The 18,855-nt window shown below is 40.9% G+C and overlaps 1 protein-coding gene across 1 annotated transcript in view; it reads left to right on the top strand.

Annotated features, from left to right (window-relative positions):
• LOC109969932 (synaptosomal-associated protein 25-B-like) overlaps positions 1-18,855 on the top strand; it is a 49,505-nt gene that overhangs the window by 19,307 nt on the left and 11,343 nt on the right. Inside the window, exons 2-4 of the mRNA XM_020617158.1 lie at positions 1,519-1,625; positions 2,963-3,004; positions 12,035-12,083. Coding sequence (XP_020472814.1) covers positions 1,554-1,625; positions 2,963-3,004; positions 12,035-12,083 — 163 coding nt within the window. The 5' untranslated portion in view covers positions 1,519-1,553. The remainder of the gene's footprint in view (positions 1-1,518; positions 1,626-2,962; positions 3,005-12,034; positions 12,084-18,855) is intronic.

The following is an 18,855-nucleotide window of genomic DNA, read 5'->3' as shown; positions in this document are numbered from 1 at the left end:
AAATTGTGTGGAGATTCCTTGGGCTTTTTAACCTTCAATACATCCCTGCAAAATTCGAACCACTTCCCGATTTGTTACATGCAGCAGGGCTTCAAACGTCATCGATGACGTCACTCTCCATAAACATTACAAGCCTTGATATGTGCTTCACTAAACACTTCCTGGATCTGTCGACACGCTTCGAAGCCTTGGCACAGCACGTCCCATCACTATCTTTTAGTTCTCTTTTGTCTGGCTGAGCTCCTTTGGGGTTTTTTCCCCCCCCTTTTTGTCTTTGTTCCTTATCCTTTTTATTATAGACTATTAAGACATCAGTCCTAGACTGTGTCTGCATTTTGGGTCCTACTTCATACTTTGACTTCATTACATTTGTTTCACATATAACTAACGGTTACCTTATAATGTTGTGTGTCATGTAACATTGAACGTCGCTGCAATGCCACTGTAAACTCTGGGCTTTATATTCTGTATACATTAGTTCTGAGTCAGTTACAGGTGAGCTACCCGACTGCCACAACTGTCTTTGGCTGTAATGACCACATATGATGTAGTTTTGGAGTCGGAGGCTTGAATTTGTTTTGACTCTCACTTTCACCTTAATGGTGAAACGTTTAAGAGAAAAGTTTATTAATGCAGTTTTAATTTTTCTTAGTGTTTACGAGTAGATATGTGCAAAATGAATGATCTTTCAGTTAGTCTTGCTTGCTTTCTGCATAATGAGTTAACGTTTAGTACTTTAGGTACACTTTGATGTTAATACTTCTGAACTTTTAAGCAACAATTTAAATGCAGGACTTTTACTTGTGACAGTATTTTTGCACTGCAGAATTAATACTTTTGCCAATTGTAAGTAAACAGACTGAGTACTTCCCACACCACTGTCTACATGATCCTAGAAGTAGTTATAAATGCAAAATATATTCATTTTGAAGACAGTACTTGACCTGAATATATCAGTTCCTTCCTTTTGTTCTGTCTCTGTGCTGTGAAATACTTTGGATCAGTTGAGTGTAGTGAAGTATCAGAGCTGTGCTATCTTTTTAAACTGACTGTCCTGAGGAGGGTTTGAACCTCTCTTGTTCACTTTTTCATTCCTATGTCATTTCTCATGTAAACAATTGTGTCTAACAGTATGAATATACTCCAGGAGAGACATCTGCACTGTTATCCTCATATTTAAACAATGTTGTTGCCCCTTCCTTTGGAACAACTGAATATTCTTGATTTCCCACAATCCCAGTTGTACAAACTAGTTGTTGTGAAGCATAAAATAACCCTTGTATTACATTATCTACAAGTATACCATTTTGAGTTAGAGGTAGGCAGTGTTGGCAGATATAGATGCGGATGTACAGTAGATGCAGATCAAAAAACAGACATTTTAGTCAGCTGCCCACAACAAAGTGTTTCCAACAAATGTTTAATTTGACCAGAAACATACAAAGCAACATCTTCCATAATGCTTTATTTTGTGTTGTTGGTGTACTAACCTGCCTGTTCCTCCTCTCTGTCTCCCAGTCTTTCTTGTTTGAAGTCAGAGCTGAACAGTCATCATGGTGGATGAAGCTGACATGCGCAATGAACTAGCTGACCTGCAGACACGTGCAGATCAGATTGCCGATGAGGTACAGTACAAGACGCATACAGATTTGTGTACGACAGCAAGGTGTAATTTTTTGTATTTTTCTGTGTAATTTCCTTCTGGGCAAAATAAGTTTGTCTGGAAATTACAATGGGTGCATTAGGGAGTGCTACGGTAGTCAAAGATTTACCAGGAGTCATTTGTTCTCTGGTTTGCACTTATGCACCTTGATTACACTCATTCAATTTAACAAAACCTGAAGTCATGAAATATACAATTTGACAAAACCTGATGTCATGAAATATTTTGTCACATACACTTCTGCACTTTACATGTAATGGAATGATTCATTTCAAAGAGGAAAAACCTGTTTGCTTAAAAAAAAAGAAGCATCATACATTATCTACACGTTTAACAATTTGAATTGTCATTTGCCAAGCCAGAAATCATAACATAGATTTTAACCCAGATAATCGTTAGTCAGTCTTGATGAACACTTGGACTGCCTGCCTTGGAATGGCTGTCTGCCATTCTTTCTGTTGTAGTATCCTCTTTTAGCAAAAAAATAAAAAATGTCATAGTAGTTGGCACTGTAGGTGAAGGATGTAGCACAACAGAAAGCAGAAAAACAGAATTTGACTTTAGTGGAATACTTGGTCTACAGCCAAAGCTAACTTTGGTATATGACATGACAATGGCCTGGCCTCATAAGGACACAAATGTATCAGGAAAGCCTCTGGACTACCAGACACAGCTGCTCTAATGTGACCCCTCCTTGTTTTAGCAAGTCTCTTTCATCAAGACTGTGCTTTTCTTGGATACTAGGGAACTTTGCCCTTTTTAATGAGTTGAGAGGAGCTCAGGAAGAGCAGATAATTCTGTGCAGCAGAATAATAGAGAAGCTCAAATGGCCTTGTTAAATATTCATGAAGAGATAATGCAAGGCCAAGAGGTTCCACACACGACAAAGAGAGAAATAAGAAAGGCATGAATGGGTGGAGATGAGAAGATTACCAACAGGGAAACGGCCAGCTAAGGATTAATAAAGTGTTTGGTTTAGGAAATGGAGGAGATTTGGAGGGATCCTGAAGTGGGTAGAAAATTGGCAAATGAGCAGTAGAAATCAAAAAATGAATCCAGTTATCAGAAGAGAGAAACAATCAAGGCTATTCATAAGTCAAGATAACAGTAATTTGTCTGTCTACACTGATTAGTGGTTCTCCTTAGTTCACCTTCCAACATACAGTATGCTATGTTACACTCAATAGTCCACCCTAACACTGATATACTGCATTTTTGTGATATTTGATCCGGGTGCTCCACTCTGTATCTGCTTTGACTCTCCAATGCCCTCTCTCTTTCTGTCTTTCTCTTTTATAGTCTCTGGAGAGCACTCGGCGTATGCTGGCTCTGGTTGAGGAGGTGAGTCGAACAGTACAATGACACACATTGCGCTACCAGTGTCGACAACAAGGGAATAAGCATCCTCATCTGATTACACAATGGCTTGTCTTGATTTTCATTTGATATCTTCAGATAAATTTCTCTTGCTAAGTAGTAAGAATGTGTTAGGTATTTTCTTAGTTAGGTAGATATTTAGGGATTTGTTGTCTAGAAATATGTAAGGCAGCTCAGGCTGTTGGGTGCTCAGTTCATTGTCATGAGTTCTGCAGGCTGCATCTAGGCCAAGGTCAACTAGATTGAAGAGTCTGCCGGCAGATGAATATTGCTAGTAGCATGATATGTTCAGCCGTAATCTTAATCATAATATCTTCAGAGGCTTACTGTTCGGACATGTCCCTGATTGGCATATCAAGTGACGTCATGGTTTGACTAATCAACAGCCACACACTTTAATATTCTTCATGTTTTGACTACTGCTCTGGTCAGCTGCATAGTTGGCATATCAAGTGACGTCATGGTTTGACGTGGCCTGTGTAGGATGGGGCTAGCCCATCGAAGTGATTAAATTGTATAGAGATCTTGGGTTCAGGGTCTTTCTTCTTCCGGGCTGCCTGCGAGCAGCTTTGGGGGTGGAAGATGCCTGGACGTGTAATGTTAATTCTTGCCTGTGACCCTTTGAATAAACCAGCACGGTTATATTTTTTATATATATCCAAGTGGTCTGCGTCGTCCCTCTGAGTTCCTGGTTGAAAGAACTAGGCTAAATCTTACAAATGTCTCAAGTTTTACTGACACCCCTTTACCTCTACACTATATCTGATGTAAAAGTGTCATTCAGGGTGCGTATCCATTGACAGGGGGGAAGCTTGGATTAATTTGTATAAAATTCAATTATTAATGCCCCATGCCTGTTTATAGAGTCATCCAAAGAGGTGTTATGGATAACAACATCCACTTCTTTTTTATAATCAAGAGTGACTATCCTGTCACTGAAATCTCCCCACACATAAATCACCTCAACTTCCGATCATAAACACAGTATATTTGATACAGAAGATGGTTAAAGAAAAAACAAAGCATCTTTTCTCCATACCAACATCTGTGGTACGAAAGCAACAATACCATCCTGATCTCAAATGTAACAATGTTAACCTTCACATTCATCCACTTGTGTCTATAACTTCAGTTCTGTATACTTCCAACAGATGATTCATAATGTGAAATCAACCAACAGCCCAAGAATTTTTAGGTTGAGGTTCACACTTTTTATTATCAAATTAGGCATAAACATACAGATTATGTTTTCAGTGAGATGATATCCAAGGAAAGCAGAATAACAGATTATAACAGTTTCCTACTGTCCATTTTGTGCTTTTTTTTTATTTGACTGGGGAAACTCTTAAACTATTCAGTTGGATAGGATTCAACACATTAATGTCTAATAATTATCTGACTGATTTATTAATTTCTAACAAATTCCCCCTTTTGACATGATTTTTATCGTGTCAACCTAAATCAAATGTCCCTGTTGTCCCCAGATTAGACATCCAAGGAGGAGAGAGGCCCCCCCTTACCACCCCCTCCAGGGAAAGCCCAGAGCTGAGTACCAAGGGCAAAATCTAAAATAATAACATAAAATAATGGCATGTAAGCAGGTCTTCGTTGCAGTGGCCCTATATGTAAACTTCTATGTGAAAGCTGAGTCTTCATTGCAGTTTTAGCATTTTTCAGACAAAACATGGAAATGTCTAAACAACATGTAGCAAACATTCATTGGTTAATCATAACATTTGCAGGAGGAATCCATTATGCTGGAGACTAAGGATCTTCTTCCAGTATCACACATTTATAACAAAATTCTACTCAGTAATCAAAATCAATCACACACCTATGAGTCCACATCACCTACGTGCATGCAAGAATATATGTGGATATGTATTAACCCTTAGCAATAATATGTGGGGAGATCACGGTCTTCTTCCCCGTCGAAGGGGTCCTCTTCAATCTCAGTTTCACCGGGCTCAGTGAGTGAGATCATTGGGCATAGTTTCCCATGGAGATTGGTATTGAACCATCTCATAGGCAGGAGTCAAGTATCTATTATCAATGGCAGTGGTGATACACTTTAGACAAAGATGCCTAATGCAGAGGATGCAGCCGCATCCACACAGGGTCAGCAAAGTAACTGCTGTCACAAAAGATGTAAGCAAAGAAACCACCAAATTTTTTCACTTGCCAAAAATTTTAACAAACCAATCATCAATGTAATTTTGAATTCCTGAATGGTCAGCCATCTCTTCTGATAAAATTTTTAACCTTGTCAGAGCCCTAGCAATAGAGCCATCAGGAGCAGTGTTATTAGGAATGTAAGTACAACACTGTTGCCCAATCATAGTACAAACACCCCCTTTTTCATCCAGAATGAAGTCTAATGCCAATCTTTTCTGATATGACATAAGAGAAGCAGCTGCCAGTTGCTCCTGAAACCCAACAACTAAATCTCTGGTAAGATTAGTAAGACACTGAACATTAAACTAGACAGAACAGTATACAAATGTATTTATCAGACTGTCATAATTGCTCTTGCTGTGGCCACACAGAGCAGTCAAGAATGTCACATGCATCTACCATTAAAGTGGAAGTTTTACCCAAATCAAAAACCAACTCGAGTGGAATCAGGACATTAGGTCTTTTCTCATGGTGTATGTGGGACCTTGTTTCCCACCACAATATGGGTACCACTATAACTAGGCTAACGAGGCCCAGAACACAGAGAACCATACCAGGACAACTGCCTAAAATTGTTAGACTAGGCATTTTATCTGCTGTCCCTGCCAATGTTTTTGTTCTCTAATAAATATTACACTAGGGTAGGTCCTCTTCTAACTGTGGCTCTGGTTCTGCAGGATTGTATATCAACTCAGGTACTGAGGTTCTTAAATCAGCCCTGACTTCATTCACTGTCCATCCAGCTGGATCCTCAGCTGGAGAATAATGTGTCTTATGGATCCAGTTACTTAGCATGTTCTCAGTGAGCCACAGTTTAACACAGTGTGTAGTAGTTTCTGCTACCTTATAAGGATCTTTCCAACGTGGCTCTGACCAGTGAAGTTTATGCACCTTTTGATAGACCCAGCTGTCCACTGCAACTGGTGTTGGTTCCTCAGGTTGGTCCCTGTGCAGGATTTCAATAACCTGTTCAGAGACACTCATCACAGCATTGTTCAGTCATTTGACATACTCATTCATGTTAGCATGCTGTAAAAGAAGAAGTGTTGAATCTCTAGGCATAACAGTTAGAGGACAGGGCATTTTTCTCCCTGTCAGGATTTCATGTGGGCTTACATTAAGTGTCGCATTCGGAATGGACCTGAGGTTGAACGATACAATAGGTAGAGCTTCAACCCAGGTTAGGTTAGTGTCTGCGCAGACTTTCGTGAGCCCTTCTTTTATAGTTCTGTTTGCATGCTCAACAAGGCCTTGAGAGGCTGCATGATAGACAGCCCCAAACTTATGTTTTATCCCAAACATGCGCTCAACCAGACGTAGATCATCATTTGAGAAGTGTGTTCCATTATCAGATCTGATAATTTCAGGTACTCCAAACTGGGGGATCACTTCCCTAGTGAGCCACTTTACCTCTTTACCTGTCTTTGTTTTCGTGGGTACAGCCTCTACCCATTTGGAAAACGGATCCACACAAACAAGTAAATATTGTTTTCTTTCAACTCTTTTATCAGCTCCCATATCTGTGAAATCAACAACAATCTCTTTCCAGGGAACATCTGGAACTGGAAATCCCCCTAGCCCCGCCTTCATCGCGGCTCTGGGGTTGAACTGGTTACATGTCTCACATGTTGTAACAAAGTACTTGGTGATATCCCTCAAATACAGATGTCACCAATTTTGAGAGATCAGACTATTTATCTTGGAGCTCGCACCGTGTCCTCCACTGTGGTCTTCTTGACACAGCAAACTAAGCAGTCCTGCTGGGGCTACTATTTTACCTTCGTGGTTTCTCCACAGTCCTGTCTGATCCTTAGATGCCCCTTTGCCTAGCCACGCCTGTTTTTCAGTAGGAGCAGCTTTGTTCTGTATTTCCCTTATAGTCTGCAAGCTCAATTCTGTCTCACAGACATGACCCCCTTCTGCAGGGTCTTGACTCATCTGTTTAGCTCCCTGAGCTGGACCTTCTGGGTCCTGAGTACCTGTCCTAGGCTCCTTAAACTCTGACCCCTTAGCCCTGGATCCTGTCTGTACTGAGCTTCCAAAGCTCTGACCCCTTAGGTCTTGGTTCCCTTTCATAACTGAGCTCTCAAAGCTCTGACCCCGTAGGTCTTGGATCCCTTTTATAGCTCCCTGAGCTACCTGATAACCAGCTGCTACCTTGGCAGCCAGATCTGCTGCATTATTACCTCTGTTTATCTGATGTCCCTTGCACTTAATAATTGCCACCTGCTTTGGTAGCAACAATGCTTGATCTAGTTCCAGTAACTTTGTCACAAAATCTTTTCTTCTCCAGTGGAACAAGTCTACTTGTACTGCCTGTACCATGTAAACATTAATATCTAATAATTATCTCGCTGATTTATTAATTTATAACACTGGGATCATGATTGTTTACACTATTATGGTTATGAAAGCAGCAGCCCATTAGCACAAGACTGGAATCAGGAAGTAAGTGAGCCTGGCTTTGGCTTCATATTTCATGTACAGATGTGAGTGATATTGACTTTCTCATCTAACTCTTGAAGCAAAAATGCATGTTTCTCAAAAGTATCAAACAATGTCTTTGACTATTTAAGAATCCAATTTTCCTTCAGATTTAGTTTTAGATTTGGATATTGGTAGGAAAAAAATCCAGTGTATATTGTTAAAAGTGTATCAGCAAGTAAGGAAGAGAGGGGGTGTAATGAATTCTGTTGCAGGAAATTAAATCTTTGTAGTTTGAAAAGGCTTTATCAAAGATCCAGAAATACATGTGTTTTCATGAGAACTGTTATCTTCACACCAAGTCTGCAAGGAACAATGAGCAACTGCTTCATAGAATGAAATGTGAATGATGTAAGAGAAGAGAGGGGAGAATTCATTATTAAAGGTGGACATGACAGTGATGCATGCCTAGAAATCCCTGCACAAGAGTGCCATACTTTGTCATTTACAGTTTGAGTCTTGCATTTTTTTCCCTTTTAGAGGTGTTTTTAGCTGGGTATGGGCAAACCATTTTGTTGTTGTTGTATAGCACTGTTCTAAACCCAAGGCAAATAGGTTGAATGTGATTCTCTGTGGGAAGAAATCACTAGATACTTTAAAACAATACTGTGACATTTTGCTCTGTGGGCAAATGCACTGTTCATTTGCTATGGAACACTAAGCAGACTTATCGTTTTCTTACTTAGTTAGAAAAGAAGTTTGAAACCACTCACATTTACCTTTTAAACACAAAGCAGTCTGCTTAAATTAGTGTAACTACAAAATCTACCTAAAATCACTATATAACATGTCTTGCTGGTTAATTTGTACAAAAACAGATGCAAAAAATGTTAAGCTGTGGTTTTAAGAGTAGTTATGTGCTAGAAGCCTTTCTTGGTCAGGAGCAATAACATCCTGACATTTCTACTGGTCACCTGGTAATCTCACTGTGATGATACCAACACCTTTTGTTGAAACCTGGTAGATCAGAATCAGAATCTGAATCTGCTTTATTGGCCAGGTTTGTCGGACATATGAGGAATTTGACTCTGGTACATCGGCTCTCAATGTGAATTGTATTACCGTTAGACAAAGCCAGGGTAGATGTTTCCCTCTGTCTATAGTCTTTAGCTGTTGGCGCAGTCATACCTGTTCTGGAAAGAGATGAGAATGATCTTGTCATCTAACTCTGAGCAAGAAAGCAAATAAGGGCACTTGTTAAAATGTCAAATTGTTTTGTCATTTTAAACTGATGAAAGCTACTGAATCAGTGGTTATGGTTTGCCCATAACTTATTAAATGTACATAGACACCTTTAATCAGTCAAATGATCTTTTAATTTGATTCCAAAATGTGTTTGTGATGGAGAAATAAAAATTATGAGAGATTATCATTCAGGGTGCATAACCTTCCATCTACAATAAATAACTTGGATTAATTTGTTTTAAACTAATAACGCTCTATGCTTGTTTACAGAATCAACCAAAGAGGGCATATGGATAACCACATCCACTTCTCTTTTATAATCAAAAGTGACTATCCTGTCAGAAATCACATAAATCACCTCAACTTCTGATCATAAATATATTTGACTCAGAAGATGGTTAAAGAAAAACAAAGCATCTTTTCTCCATACTAACATCTGTGGTGACAAATGAAAGCAAGAAGATACATGATACACATGTATCTGCAAACATTAGCTCTGATGAAGTTTCCATGCTGAGATTTTTTTCCCTCAAAGCCTATGTAAATTAGCCTATTTTCATCTTCTGATTTGACTGTCATCCAGAGAAAAGACTGACTGCTCATTCATCATCAACATTTTAACCTCACACTGATACAGATCCTGGCCACTGACAGTTCTCTTTTACAGTCTGTTAGATATGACACTGATATTAGTATCAGTCTAACAGGCCTCCAGCAATGGTCTCTATCTATCACTACTCCAAGAAGGTCAGAGCACACTTTGATCCAAAATCTTTCATGCATAAACTGAATGGCCTTTGGATATTAATATCTGTCAGAAGATGCCTCTGGCTCATGGAGAGCATGAAGTTGTTTGATGTGTGCACAGTGATTAATGTGGTTATTGTGTACTCACTGATGTGTGTTATGTGATGAGTCCCATGCACAGAAAAATTACAGCATATGAGTCTGCATGGATGTTAATATTCTCCATGTACATGTGTGTGTGATTGTGCTCCTGAGCATGTGCCAACTCTGTAAGCCAAATCAGAATGTTACATTACTGGAGTTATGTCAAAAATATCTGGTAGCAGCTGAGTGAACAAAACAAATATAGCACATGCCATTTGGTGGACAATTTATCCCAAGAATCTTTGCAGAATCATGCATGAATATATTTTTATGAGATTTTAATATTTTCTCTGCAGTTTTCTCTTTTTTTTTCCCTGAGGTTTTAGTAAGTTTGCAGTTTTGTTTTATGACTGGTTGTTGAGTAGTTGGACCTTGGCAGTACTTACCCTCATGTACACATGGATAGGTTACTGAATGAGACTACTAGGCACAGTTCCAGGGGCCCAAGGGTCAGGAGGCCCCTAAAACCAGACAACTATGAATGGCTGTTAAGCTTTCATTTGGAAAGTCAATCAAATTATTACAAAATAGATGCAAAACTACAAAGACATACAAAAACACTTAATAGTCACAAAATGATTTTAAAAAGACAGTAAAGACCCCAAGGACAGAAAAACAACTACAAAAAGATACAAAACTATTGAAAAATAAACACAAAACAAGTAAAAATAGGTGCTAAATGCCTACAAAGTGGTTAAGATCAAGGTCAAAGTGTTTATTTGTCATATGCACAGTTAGGAAATGTGTTTCCCTGTACAATGAAATTCTTACTTTGCCGTCCACATGAATGCCACAAAATACAAATGAAATATAAAGTAGATAAATAAGTAACACAAAATCTAAGGCATTTAAGCAGCAAATGCAGCAATATAATAAAAATATATAAGAATATAACAGAGAATGTATTCTGCATGGAAGCAGCATATGCAGCAATCAACAGTCATTGTGCAATTAGGCATGTGCAAACTGAGAATGTAAACAGTACATCACGTATTTCCTGGTAATAAACTCCTCAGCTGTTTAGGAGTCTGATGGTAGAGGGAAAGTCTAGTGGTCCTGCATTTCACACTTCTGAACCTCCGGCCAGAGGGTAGGGAGGTGAACAGTCCGTGCTGGGTTGTGGGTGGGATGTTTGAGGATGGAGGCAGCCTTCCTACGCACCCTGCGGTGGTAAATGCTCTGCAGAGAGGGAAACCTCATCAGCCTCCTCAGGAAGTACAGCCGCCATTGGGCCTTCTTGACCAGCTGTGTGGTGTTATGTGTCCAAGTCAGGTCCTCACTGATGTGGACACCCAGGTATTTGAAGCTGCTCACCCTCTCCACTTCGAGCCCCCGGATGAACAGTGGCTGATGAGATCTCCTCTCCTTCCTCATGTCCACTATCATCTCCTTTGTCATGTCCATGTTGAGGCTGAGATTATTGTCCTTACACCATGACACCAGACTGGCCACCTCCCTCCTGCTTCGTCCTCACCAGTGATGCGACCTATTACTGCGGTGTCGTCCGTGAACTTTAGGATGATGTTGTCTTTGTGGGAGGTGACACAGACATGGGTGAACAGGGTGTAGAGGATGGGACTGAGGACACATCCCTGTTGGGTGCCAGTGTTTGTGACAATGTTGGCTGAAATCCTATTGCCAATCCTGACAGACTGGGGCCTGCCAGTCAGAAAGTCTAGGAGCCAGTAACAGAGGGTGGGGTGCAGACCCAGTGTGGACGATTTGTGGGTGAGTTTGTGGGGGACAACTGTGTTGAAGGTGGAGCTGTAGTCAATGAAGAGTAGCAGCAATGGCATCTGAGGTGGCCCTGTTGGGCCGGTAGCCATACTGCAGGGGGTCTATTGACCTCCTCTGTAGTGTTTTATTCCCATGACTTCCTGGATCAAATGTAGTAACTGAAATCTTCCCATCTGTCAGCTGATTGCTATAATTTAAAGGAGTAGTTTGATATTTTGGGAAATATGCCTGTTTGCTTTTTGCAGAGTTAGATGGGAAGTTTGATACTGTACACTATAGCTACAGACAACAGGTGGTTATCTTAGCCTAGCATAAAGATTGGAAATGGGGAAACACTGAGCTTGGCTCTGTCCAAAAATAACAAACCCCACCTGGCAGCACGTCTAAAGCTCACAGATTAACTGGTTATATCTCATTTGCTTAATCTGTACAGTGGCTTTCGCTCTGTTCTGCTTTGTTGACCTTCACTGACCTGTCATATTTTTCTCTTCTGTTCTTTCTTCTTCTCCCTCTGTCTGTTAGAGTAAAGATGCTGGCATCAGAACTCTGGTCATGTTGGATGAGCAGGGAGGTAAGTTGGTAGGGAGAGATCACTAATCCCTACATCTCTAACATCTGTTTACACATTTACCTGTTCTCCTCTACCGATTCCCTCTTGCTGCTTTTTATGCTACTGCTTTTGAACCTTGATTTTGAGCATTCTCAGGTTCATATTGTATGTGGAGTGCAGCAGTAAATGGATATTTTACACAGCACTAAATTAAAATGTGTTGTGCCACACAAACGTCTTAGATAAAGATAAGTTGTGAGTATATATTTACACCCTGGCCAGCTGTAGCTTAACTGACAAAATCAATGTTAGCTTGCTAATACAGGATGATGAATAACAGAGGTAATGCAATATGGATGACACATTTAGCACAGGATGACGCTTTATCAAAGCCATTTACTTTGCAATAACAAATAAACACAGCAATAAACATTTAAATCAAATCAAATTTTATTTGTATAACACCAAATCACAACAAAAGTCATCTCAGGACACTTTACAAAGTAAGGTCTAGACCTTACTGTTATCACTATTATTACATAGGGAAAACCCAGCAAATCCCCCTTGAGCAAGCACTTGGTTACAGTGGGGAGGAAAAACTCCCTTTAATGGAAGAAACCTCCGACAGACCCCAGCTCTTGGTGGGCGGCCTTCTGCCTCGACCCGTTGGGGTGAGTGGATAGAGGAGAGACAAAAGAAGAAAAGCAACAAGACACAACAAACAATCAAACACTGATCAGGTTGATGTGGCTGGTGACTGCTCATCAGAAACATAGAGCTCCAGGGCCAGGGCAACCTGCAGAAAAGTACAGGGAGAGACAGAGAACACATTACGGGAGAGAGGAGAGACAAAGTTAGTAATGTGTAATGGTGGCATATAGAAGCATAGGGAGAGAGGAGAGGAGAGGGGAGGAGAGAAACTCAGAGCATCATTGGGCCCCCCAGCAGCCTAGGCCTATAGCAGCATAACTAAAGGAAGGTTCAGGGTCGCCGGATCCACCCCTAACTATAAGCTTTATCAAAAAGGAAAGTCTTGAGTCTAATCTTAAAGGTAAAGAGGATGTCCACCTCGTGAACTGAGACTGGGAGTTGTTCCACAGGAGAATACTTGATAGCTAAAGGCTCTGCCTCCCATTCTACTTCTGTGGATTCTAGGAACCACAAGTAAACCTGCACTCTGAGAGCGAATTGCTCTGTTAGAAAGATAAGGCTCTACGAGGTCTTTAAGATATCATGGAGCCTTGTCATTAAGGGCTTTGTATGTTAGGAGAAGGATTTTAAATTCTATTCAGAATTTTACAGGGAGCCAGTGGAGAGAAGCTAATATGGGAGAAATATGATCTCTCTTGGTAGTTCCTGTCAGTACTCTGGCTGCAGCATTTTGGATTAACTGGAGGCTTTTTAGGGAACTATTGGGGCATCCTGATAGTAAAGAGTTGCAGTAGTCCAGCCTGGAAGTAACAAATGCATGGACCAGTTTTTCAGCATCACTTTGAGATGCTCCTGATTTTTGTGATATTGTGCAGGTGAAAGAAGGCAGTTATATCTTTCAAACTGGAATTTGGCTTTATTCACACTCAGTTCAGCCATTTTGCAGTCTACACAAAGCTGATTTCACAGCTTTAAGTTCATTTTGTCCATCTGATGCTACAGTTTATCTTCCATTCCTCTAATATATGTATACCAGAGATCGTGAGCCATGGTCTGCAGGATTGTGCTCTGTGGGGACATACTTCCACTGGTCTCATTGAGAAGATTGCTTTATTCTCTGCACCCGGTTATTTACTGTACATACACATGGAATCTTCTGTGTTGTTTGTGGATGTATCCCAACACCACTTTGCTGTCAATGTAAAATGTGGTCTTGTCAATCTTCATCTTTAGTTCTTCTGTAAGAAGCTCAGACATTTCCACAGCAAGCACGGCTGCACAGAGCTCTAATCTAGGGATGGTGAGCTCTGGCATTTGGGCCAGTTTTGCCTTTCCCATGACAAACCTGACTCAACATGCCCATCTTTGTGGGTAACCTTCAGGTAGGCTACTGCAGCTATAGCTTTCACTTAAGCTTGGAGAATACACAAAGTTCAATTAACGCGGCTTGTGAGACAGAAAATGTAACATATGTATGAGGAATGTGCAGTGTTTTCAGACTCTCATACATGTCTTGTGGCAAGGGGCTGTCCCACTCAAGGTTGCTGCTGGACAGCTCTCTGAGAAGAAGTCTGCCTTTGATAGTTACGGGTGCCAGTAGTCCAAGAGGATCAAATAAACTGTTTACCGTGAAGACCACCCCACGGCGGGTGAAGGGCTTCTGCTCCTGTGTAACATCAAATGTGAATGTGTCTGATGTAGTGTTCCAACTCACACCCAAACTGCACTGGACTGGTGGCTTATCTGTCGAAAGATCAAGGTCTTTGATTTCTTTGGCCCTGTCTTTGGGGGGAAAGGCCTTCACTGCTTCCACTTTGTTGGAAGCAATCTTGTGGAGATGTAGATTAGACAGGGCAAGCATTTTTTGGGCCCTCTGTAGGACATCAATAGCCTCTGTTTCAGTTGAAAAAGACTTTAATGCATTGTCTACATAGAAGTCCTGCTCTATGAAGTTTCGGGCATCTGTCCCGTATTCAGCTTCTGCTTCTTTTGCTGCCATTCTCAACCAATAGATGGCCACTGCTGGTAAGGTGCTATTGCCTAAGACATGCACCCTCATCTGGTAGTCTACCATGTTTTTGGACAGGTCATTGGCTTACTACCACAAGAAGCGGAGATAATCTTTGTGCTCTTCCTGGATGACAAAGCAGTAGAACATCTGCTTGATGTCAGCTGTGATAGAAACAGGGTCGTTCCTGAAGCGAAGGAGCACACCTACAAGTGTGTTATTTAGGTCAGGCCCTGACAGCAGTACATCGTTGAGAGACACTCCATCAAACTGCGCACTGGAATCAAACACCACTCGAATCTTCCCAGGCTTCTGTGGGTGATAGACACCAAAGGTGGGGAGATACCAGCTCTCTTTGTTTCTGTCATGAGGTGATGCAAGCTCTGCATGTTTGTTATTGTTAGAAATAACCCAATTTTTTTGTTGGAAGCGCGAGAAGTGAAGACAGGAGAAGATTGTTTAAAATCAACAGGAAGTTTACTCAAAGTCTGGGCACAGGTGAAGTCCATACAGCGCTGGGATCAGAGAGACAGAGCTCCCGCAGGAGATCCGTTCTCTGGACCATGAGTTACGTTTTCCTAATACATTTATCTGCTTGGGCTAGGCCCGCCCTGGACACAGGTACAACATTCAACACTTCGTAATCCTGTTGGCCATTTGGTGTAAGCAGGAGCTCACACCTCCTTGCTGAAATGTGGTAAACTCCAGGTATATGTGAGTGTGTGTGTGTGTGTGTGTGTGTGTGTGTGTGTGTGTGTGTGTTTCTCAGGTGGCAGCTTGATCTTGATCAATGAACACTGAACAATGGGTGGTCTGGGCTGCAGGCCACCCTGTGTGTGTGATGCTAATAAATATGCTAAACTGGCCAGGTGGTCATCTCAGGTTGTAGGCCCCTGCCTCTGGGACACCCCATGACAAAGCAGAACTTGGAATATGCTAAGTGGGTCTAGGTGAAGGTGCAAAACAGGCCAACAGGTCTGTTAAAATGTAAAAAAGGCTGTCTGGTTACTTGGAGATACAGACGTCCTGTCTCTACAGAAGTTACAACATGCAGTTCCAAAGTTTCATACAGCAGTCATCAATACAGTTTTAATATGTATAAGCAAGGAAAATAAAGGTATGAAAAGTAACTAAAAAAATGGGCTGAAAAGTAACTAAAGGAAATTAAAATTATGAAAAGTAACTAAAGCTTATACAGTAACTAAAGCCTATAAGAATCAAATCTTACATTATCGAGAATTTTCTGCATGAAATCAGTGAAGTGTGCCTTCATGTCTGGCTTCTTGTCAAGCAAGCATCGCAGAGACATAAGGCGTTTATAAGCATAGTGCCTGTCAGGGAGTAGGCGTCTGGGGCTTTGAAACGGGAGTAGAGCGACCCAGCTGTTAGTGTCGTCTTTGAAGAACCCTTCCATCTTCTTCAGAAACATCATGTCCTCAACAGAGTATGCAAGCTGATTGTCCTCATTGGTGTGACAAAACACATTCGCTCCTAGATTTTCAGCAGTGGACTTTGTGTGTGAGTTTGAAAATAGCAGTGGTTTGGGAATGGCTTTGGACTGGCTCATACTGAAGTCTTCTTTGACACTGAAGCGGCTGTCGCAGGGAGTGAGATAGCTTGGATAGCCATTGTCCAACACATGTTTTTTTAGAGACTTCATCTGGCTTGTGAGTGCTGCCAAGACACACGTCACCAACAATGACCCAGCCTAGGTCAAGCTTCTGTACAAATGGATCATTGTGTCTGCCACAGATTTGCTTCCTCACTTTGTGAACTCTGAGAAGATTTCGTCCTATCAGCAGCAGTAAAGCAGCTTCTGTATTGGGGATTTCCTCCCTGTTTCTGGGAATTGCATTGCATTCTATGAGAGTGGGAAGAAGAAAACTCATTTTTCCATCAAATGTCAGCTATGTTGTCACAAGCTCTTCTACCAGTCACTTATGTTACACCAGAACAGGTTTTCCGAGTGTATGGTGTGGTTGCGCTTTGTATATTGAATATGTTGAAAAATTGTCCTTGCAAGCAATTGGTTACTTTGATCGTTGTTGGACTAAACCAGTCCTGCATGTTCTTTTAGGAAGAATGCTCAAAGACAAATCTGTCCTTTAAAATATTTATTACAATATTTAAGAAAAGCAATACAGAGCTCTGGATTCCGTTTCTATCTGAAGCCCCTATCCACACTACAGAAGTATAGCGCACAGCTGCTGCAGGAAGCGGGAACCGCGAGTCTCCTCTCCACAGAGAATTTCTAATACAGTCATGACGGTAGATCTGACGTCATCTGTGCTGTCCTTCATCCTCGTTCCTTGGTTGGTTTGTTGACCTCGTTCTGACCCCTAATTTGATGATCTTGTCGCCAGGCAGATTTTGATCTGTGAAATTCTGAGAATAACATCCTGACCTTCTGAACCAGACATTACCCTCCTATGTACGTCTTTATAAACAGTTAGTTGTTGTCTGCAGATTTAGGAACAGCAGCAGCGTTGCTATGCGACCGTGGTCTAGTTCCTATATGTGGTTTCCTGTCTATTTCTTACAGCCTTACACAGGTTCTCTTATTGTCAGCTCCAAGTCTCCTGCACTCTTAAAGACAAGTGAAATTATAAAGCATATGATACTAAAATAAGCATGTAGATATATTTGCTAATGCAGATTATAATGGCAATCATAGAAGGCCAAGCATTTCATATAATGTTGATAAATGTTGATAATCTGAAGCCAAAACAATAAGACCTCATACCCACTCACATCTCTCGTGCAGACAGTTTAGTCATCTGCACTTCCTGTTGTTCTGAGTCTGCACTCAGACACACAGCATTTCTAGTGCACAGGTCAACCCATTACAAAGGTCAAGCAGATTAAACAATCTTTTAAACAGTTTTGCAAATACATAACATAGCACTATATCATTTTATCAAGAATTTCTTTCTACATCGTCTATTATCGCATATATTTTTCTGATGTTGTGTGGCTGACTTTTTGGGTAGACTTGCACCAAGCAAATCTTGGAACAGGATTTCCCTGTGATTTCATTTCCACATACCTCTGTACATGTGGCGGTGACATCTAAGTCCTGTGCGTTCACTTGCTCCTGCCGTGCTCTTTGGGGAATGAGGGAGGCTTAGATGTCGATGGTGCTGGGCCTGGGTGGAGAGCTGCCAGGTTCTTCTCACTGTTACACTCTTCACACTTAACTGTGTCATCACAATCCTTGGCTTGGTGGTTGATGGAAGAAAGGCAGCGATAGCAGATGTTGTTGTCTTTGAGCAGCTTCTTCCTGTCCTCAAGCAGCACAGCCCTAAAACCCCTGCATCTTTTCAGTGGGTGGGGTTTGTGATATATGGGACACTGTCTTTTAATGTCTTCGCCTGCTTCCTTTGTCGTTGCCCCTTCTGATACTTCTGTCTTGTGCGCCATGACTGATGGTTTTTGCATGTAATTACCTATCAGTTTTCCTTTTCTGTATGTGACTGTAGGACTGGCGGGTGAGAGGTAAGTTGTGGTGAAGCTAGGTTCATTCCTTGCTTTGGCCTGGCCTTTCACAAACTCAACAAAGAACTAGAGAAATACATTTCCTGTTGTAAATTCGTGTGGATGCTGATAAGCTGAAAGATCATCCTGAAAATTCCTGAAATCAATTGCTGAAACAGTTGAAAGATGAGAAGAAATGGCTGAAGTTCTTTCCTGAAATAGTTCAGAAGAAATGGCTGAAGTTCTTTGTTGAATAATCTGAAGGTTGAGATGCAATAAAGTAGGAATGGCCTTGAAGAGCTGAACATTTTGATACATGAATGGCATATCTACCTGAAAGTATGCTGAAGTACAATTTTCCCATTAATTTGAATGGGGGGAAATTTTCAAAATAAAGCTAAATATTTCAGAAGTGTGAAGTGTATAAAAATTCTGAGTCGAAGAATGAATGTCCTGGGAGACTTGAACATTTTGATACCTGAAATACCTGAAAGTATGCTTAAGTAGAATTTCCCCATTCATTTGAAAGGGGCAAACTTTTCAGAATAAAGCTAAATATTTTAAAAGTGTGATGTTTTGAAAAACTGTTAATAGAAGCATGAATGTCCTTGAAGAGCTGAACATTTTGATACCTGAAATAGGTGAAGGTATGCTGAAGTA

Source organism: Monopterus albus, unplaced genomic scaffold (genome assembly GCF_001952655.1).
Source record: "Monopterus albus unplaced genomic scaffold, M_albus_1.0 scaffold186.1, whole genome shotgun sequence".
Classification (NCBI taxonomy): domain Eukaryota; kingdom Metazoa; phylum Chordata; class Actinopteri; order Synbranchiformes; family Synbranchidae; genus Monopterus; species Monopterus albus.
Note: the sequence above shows the minus strand (reverse complement) of the source record. Positions and strands in the feature narration are given on the sequence as shown.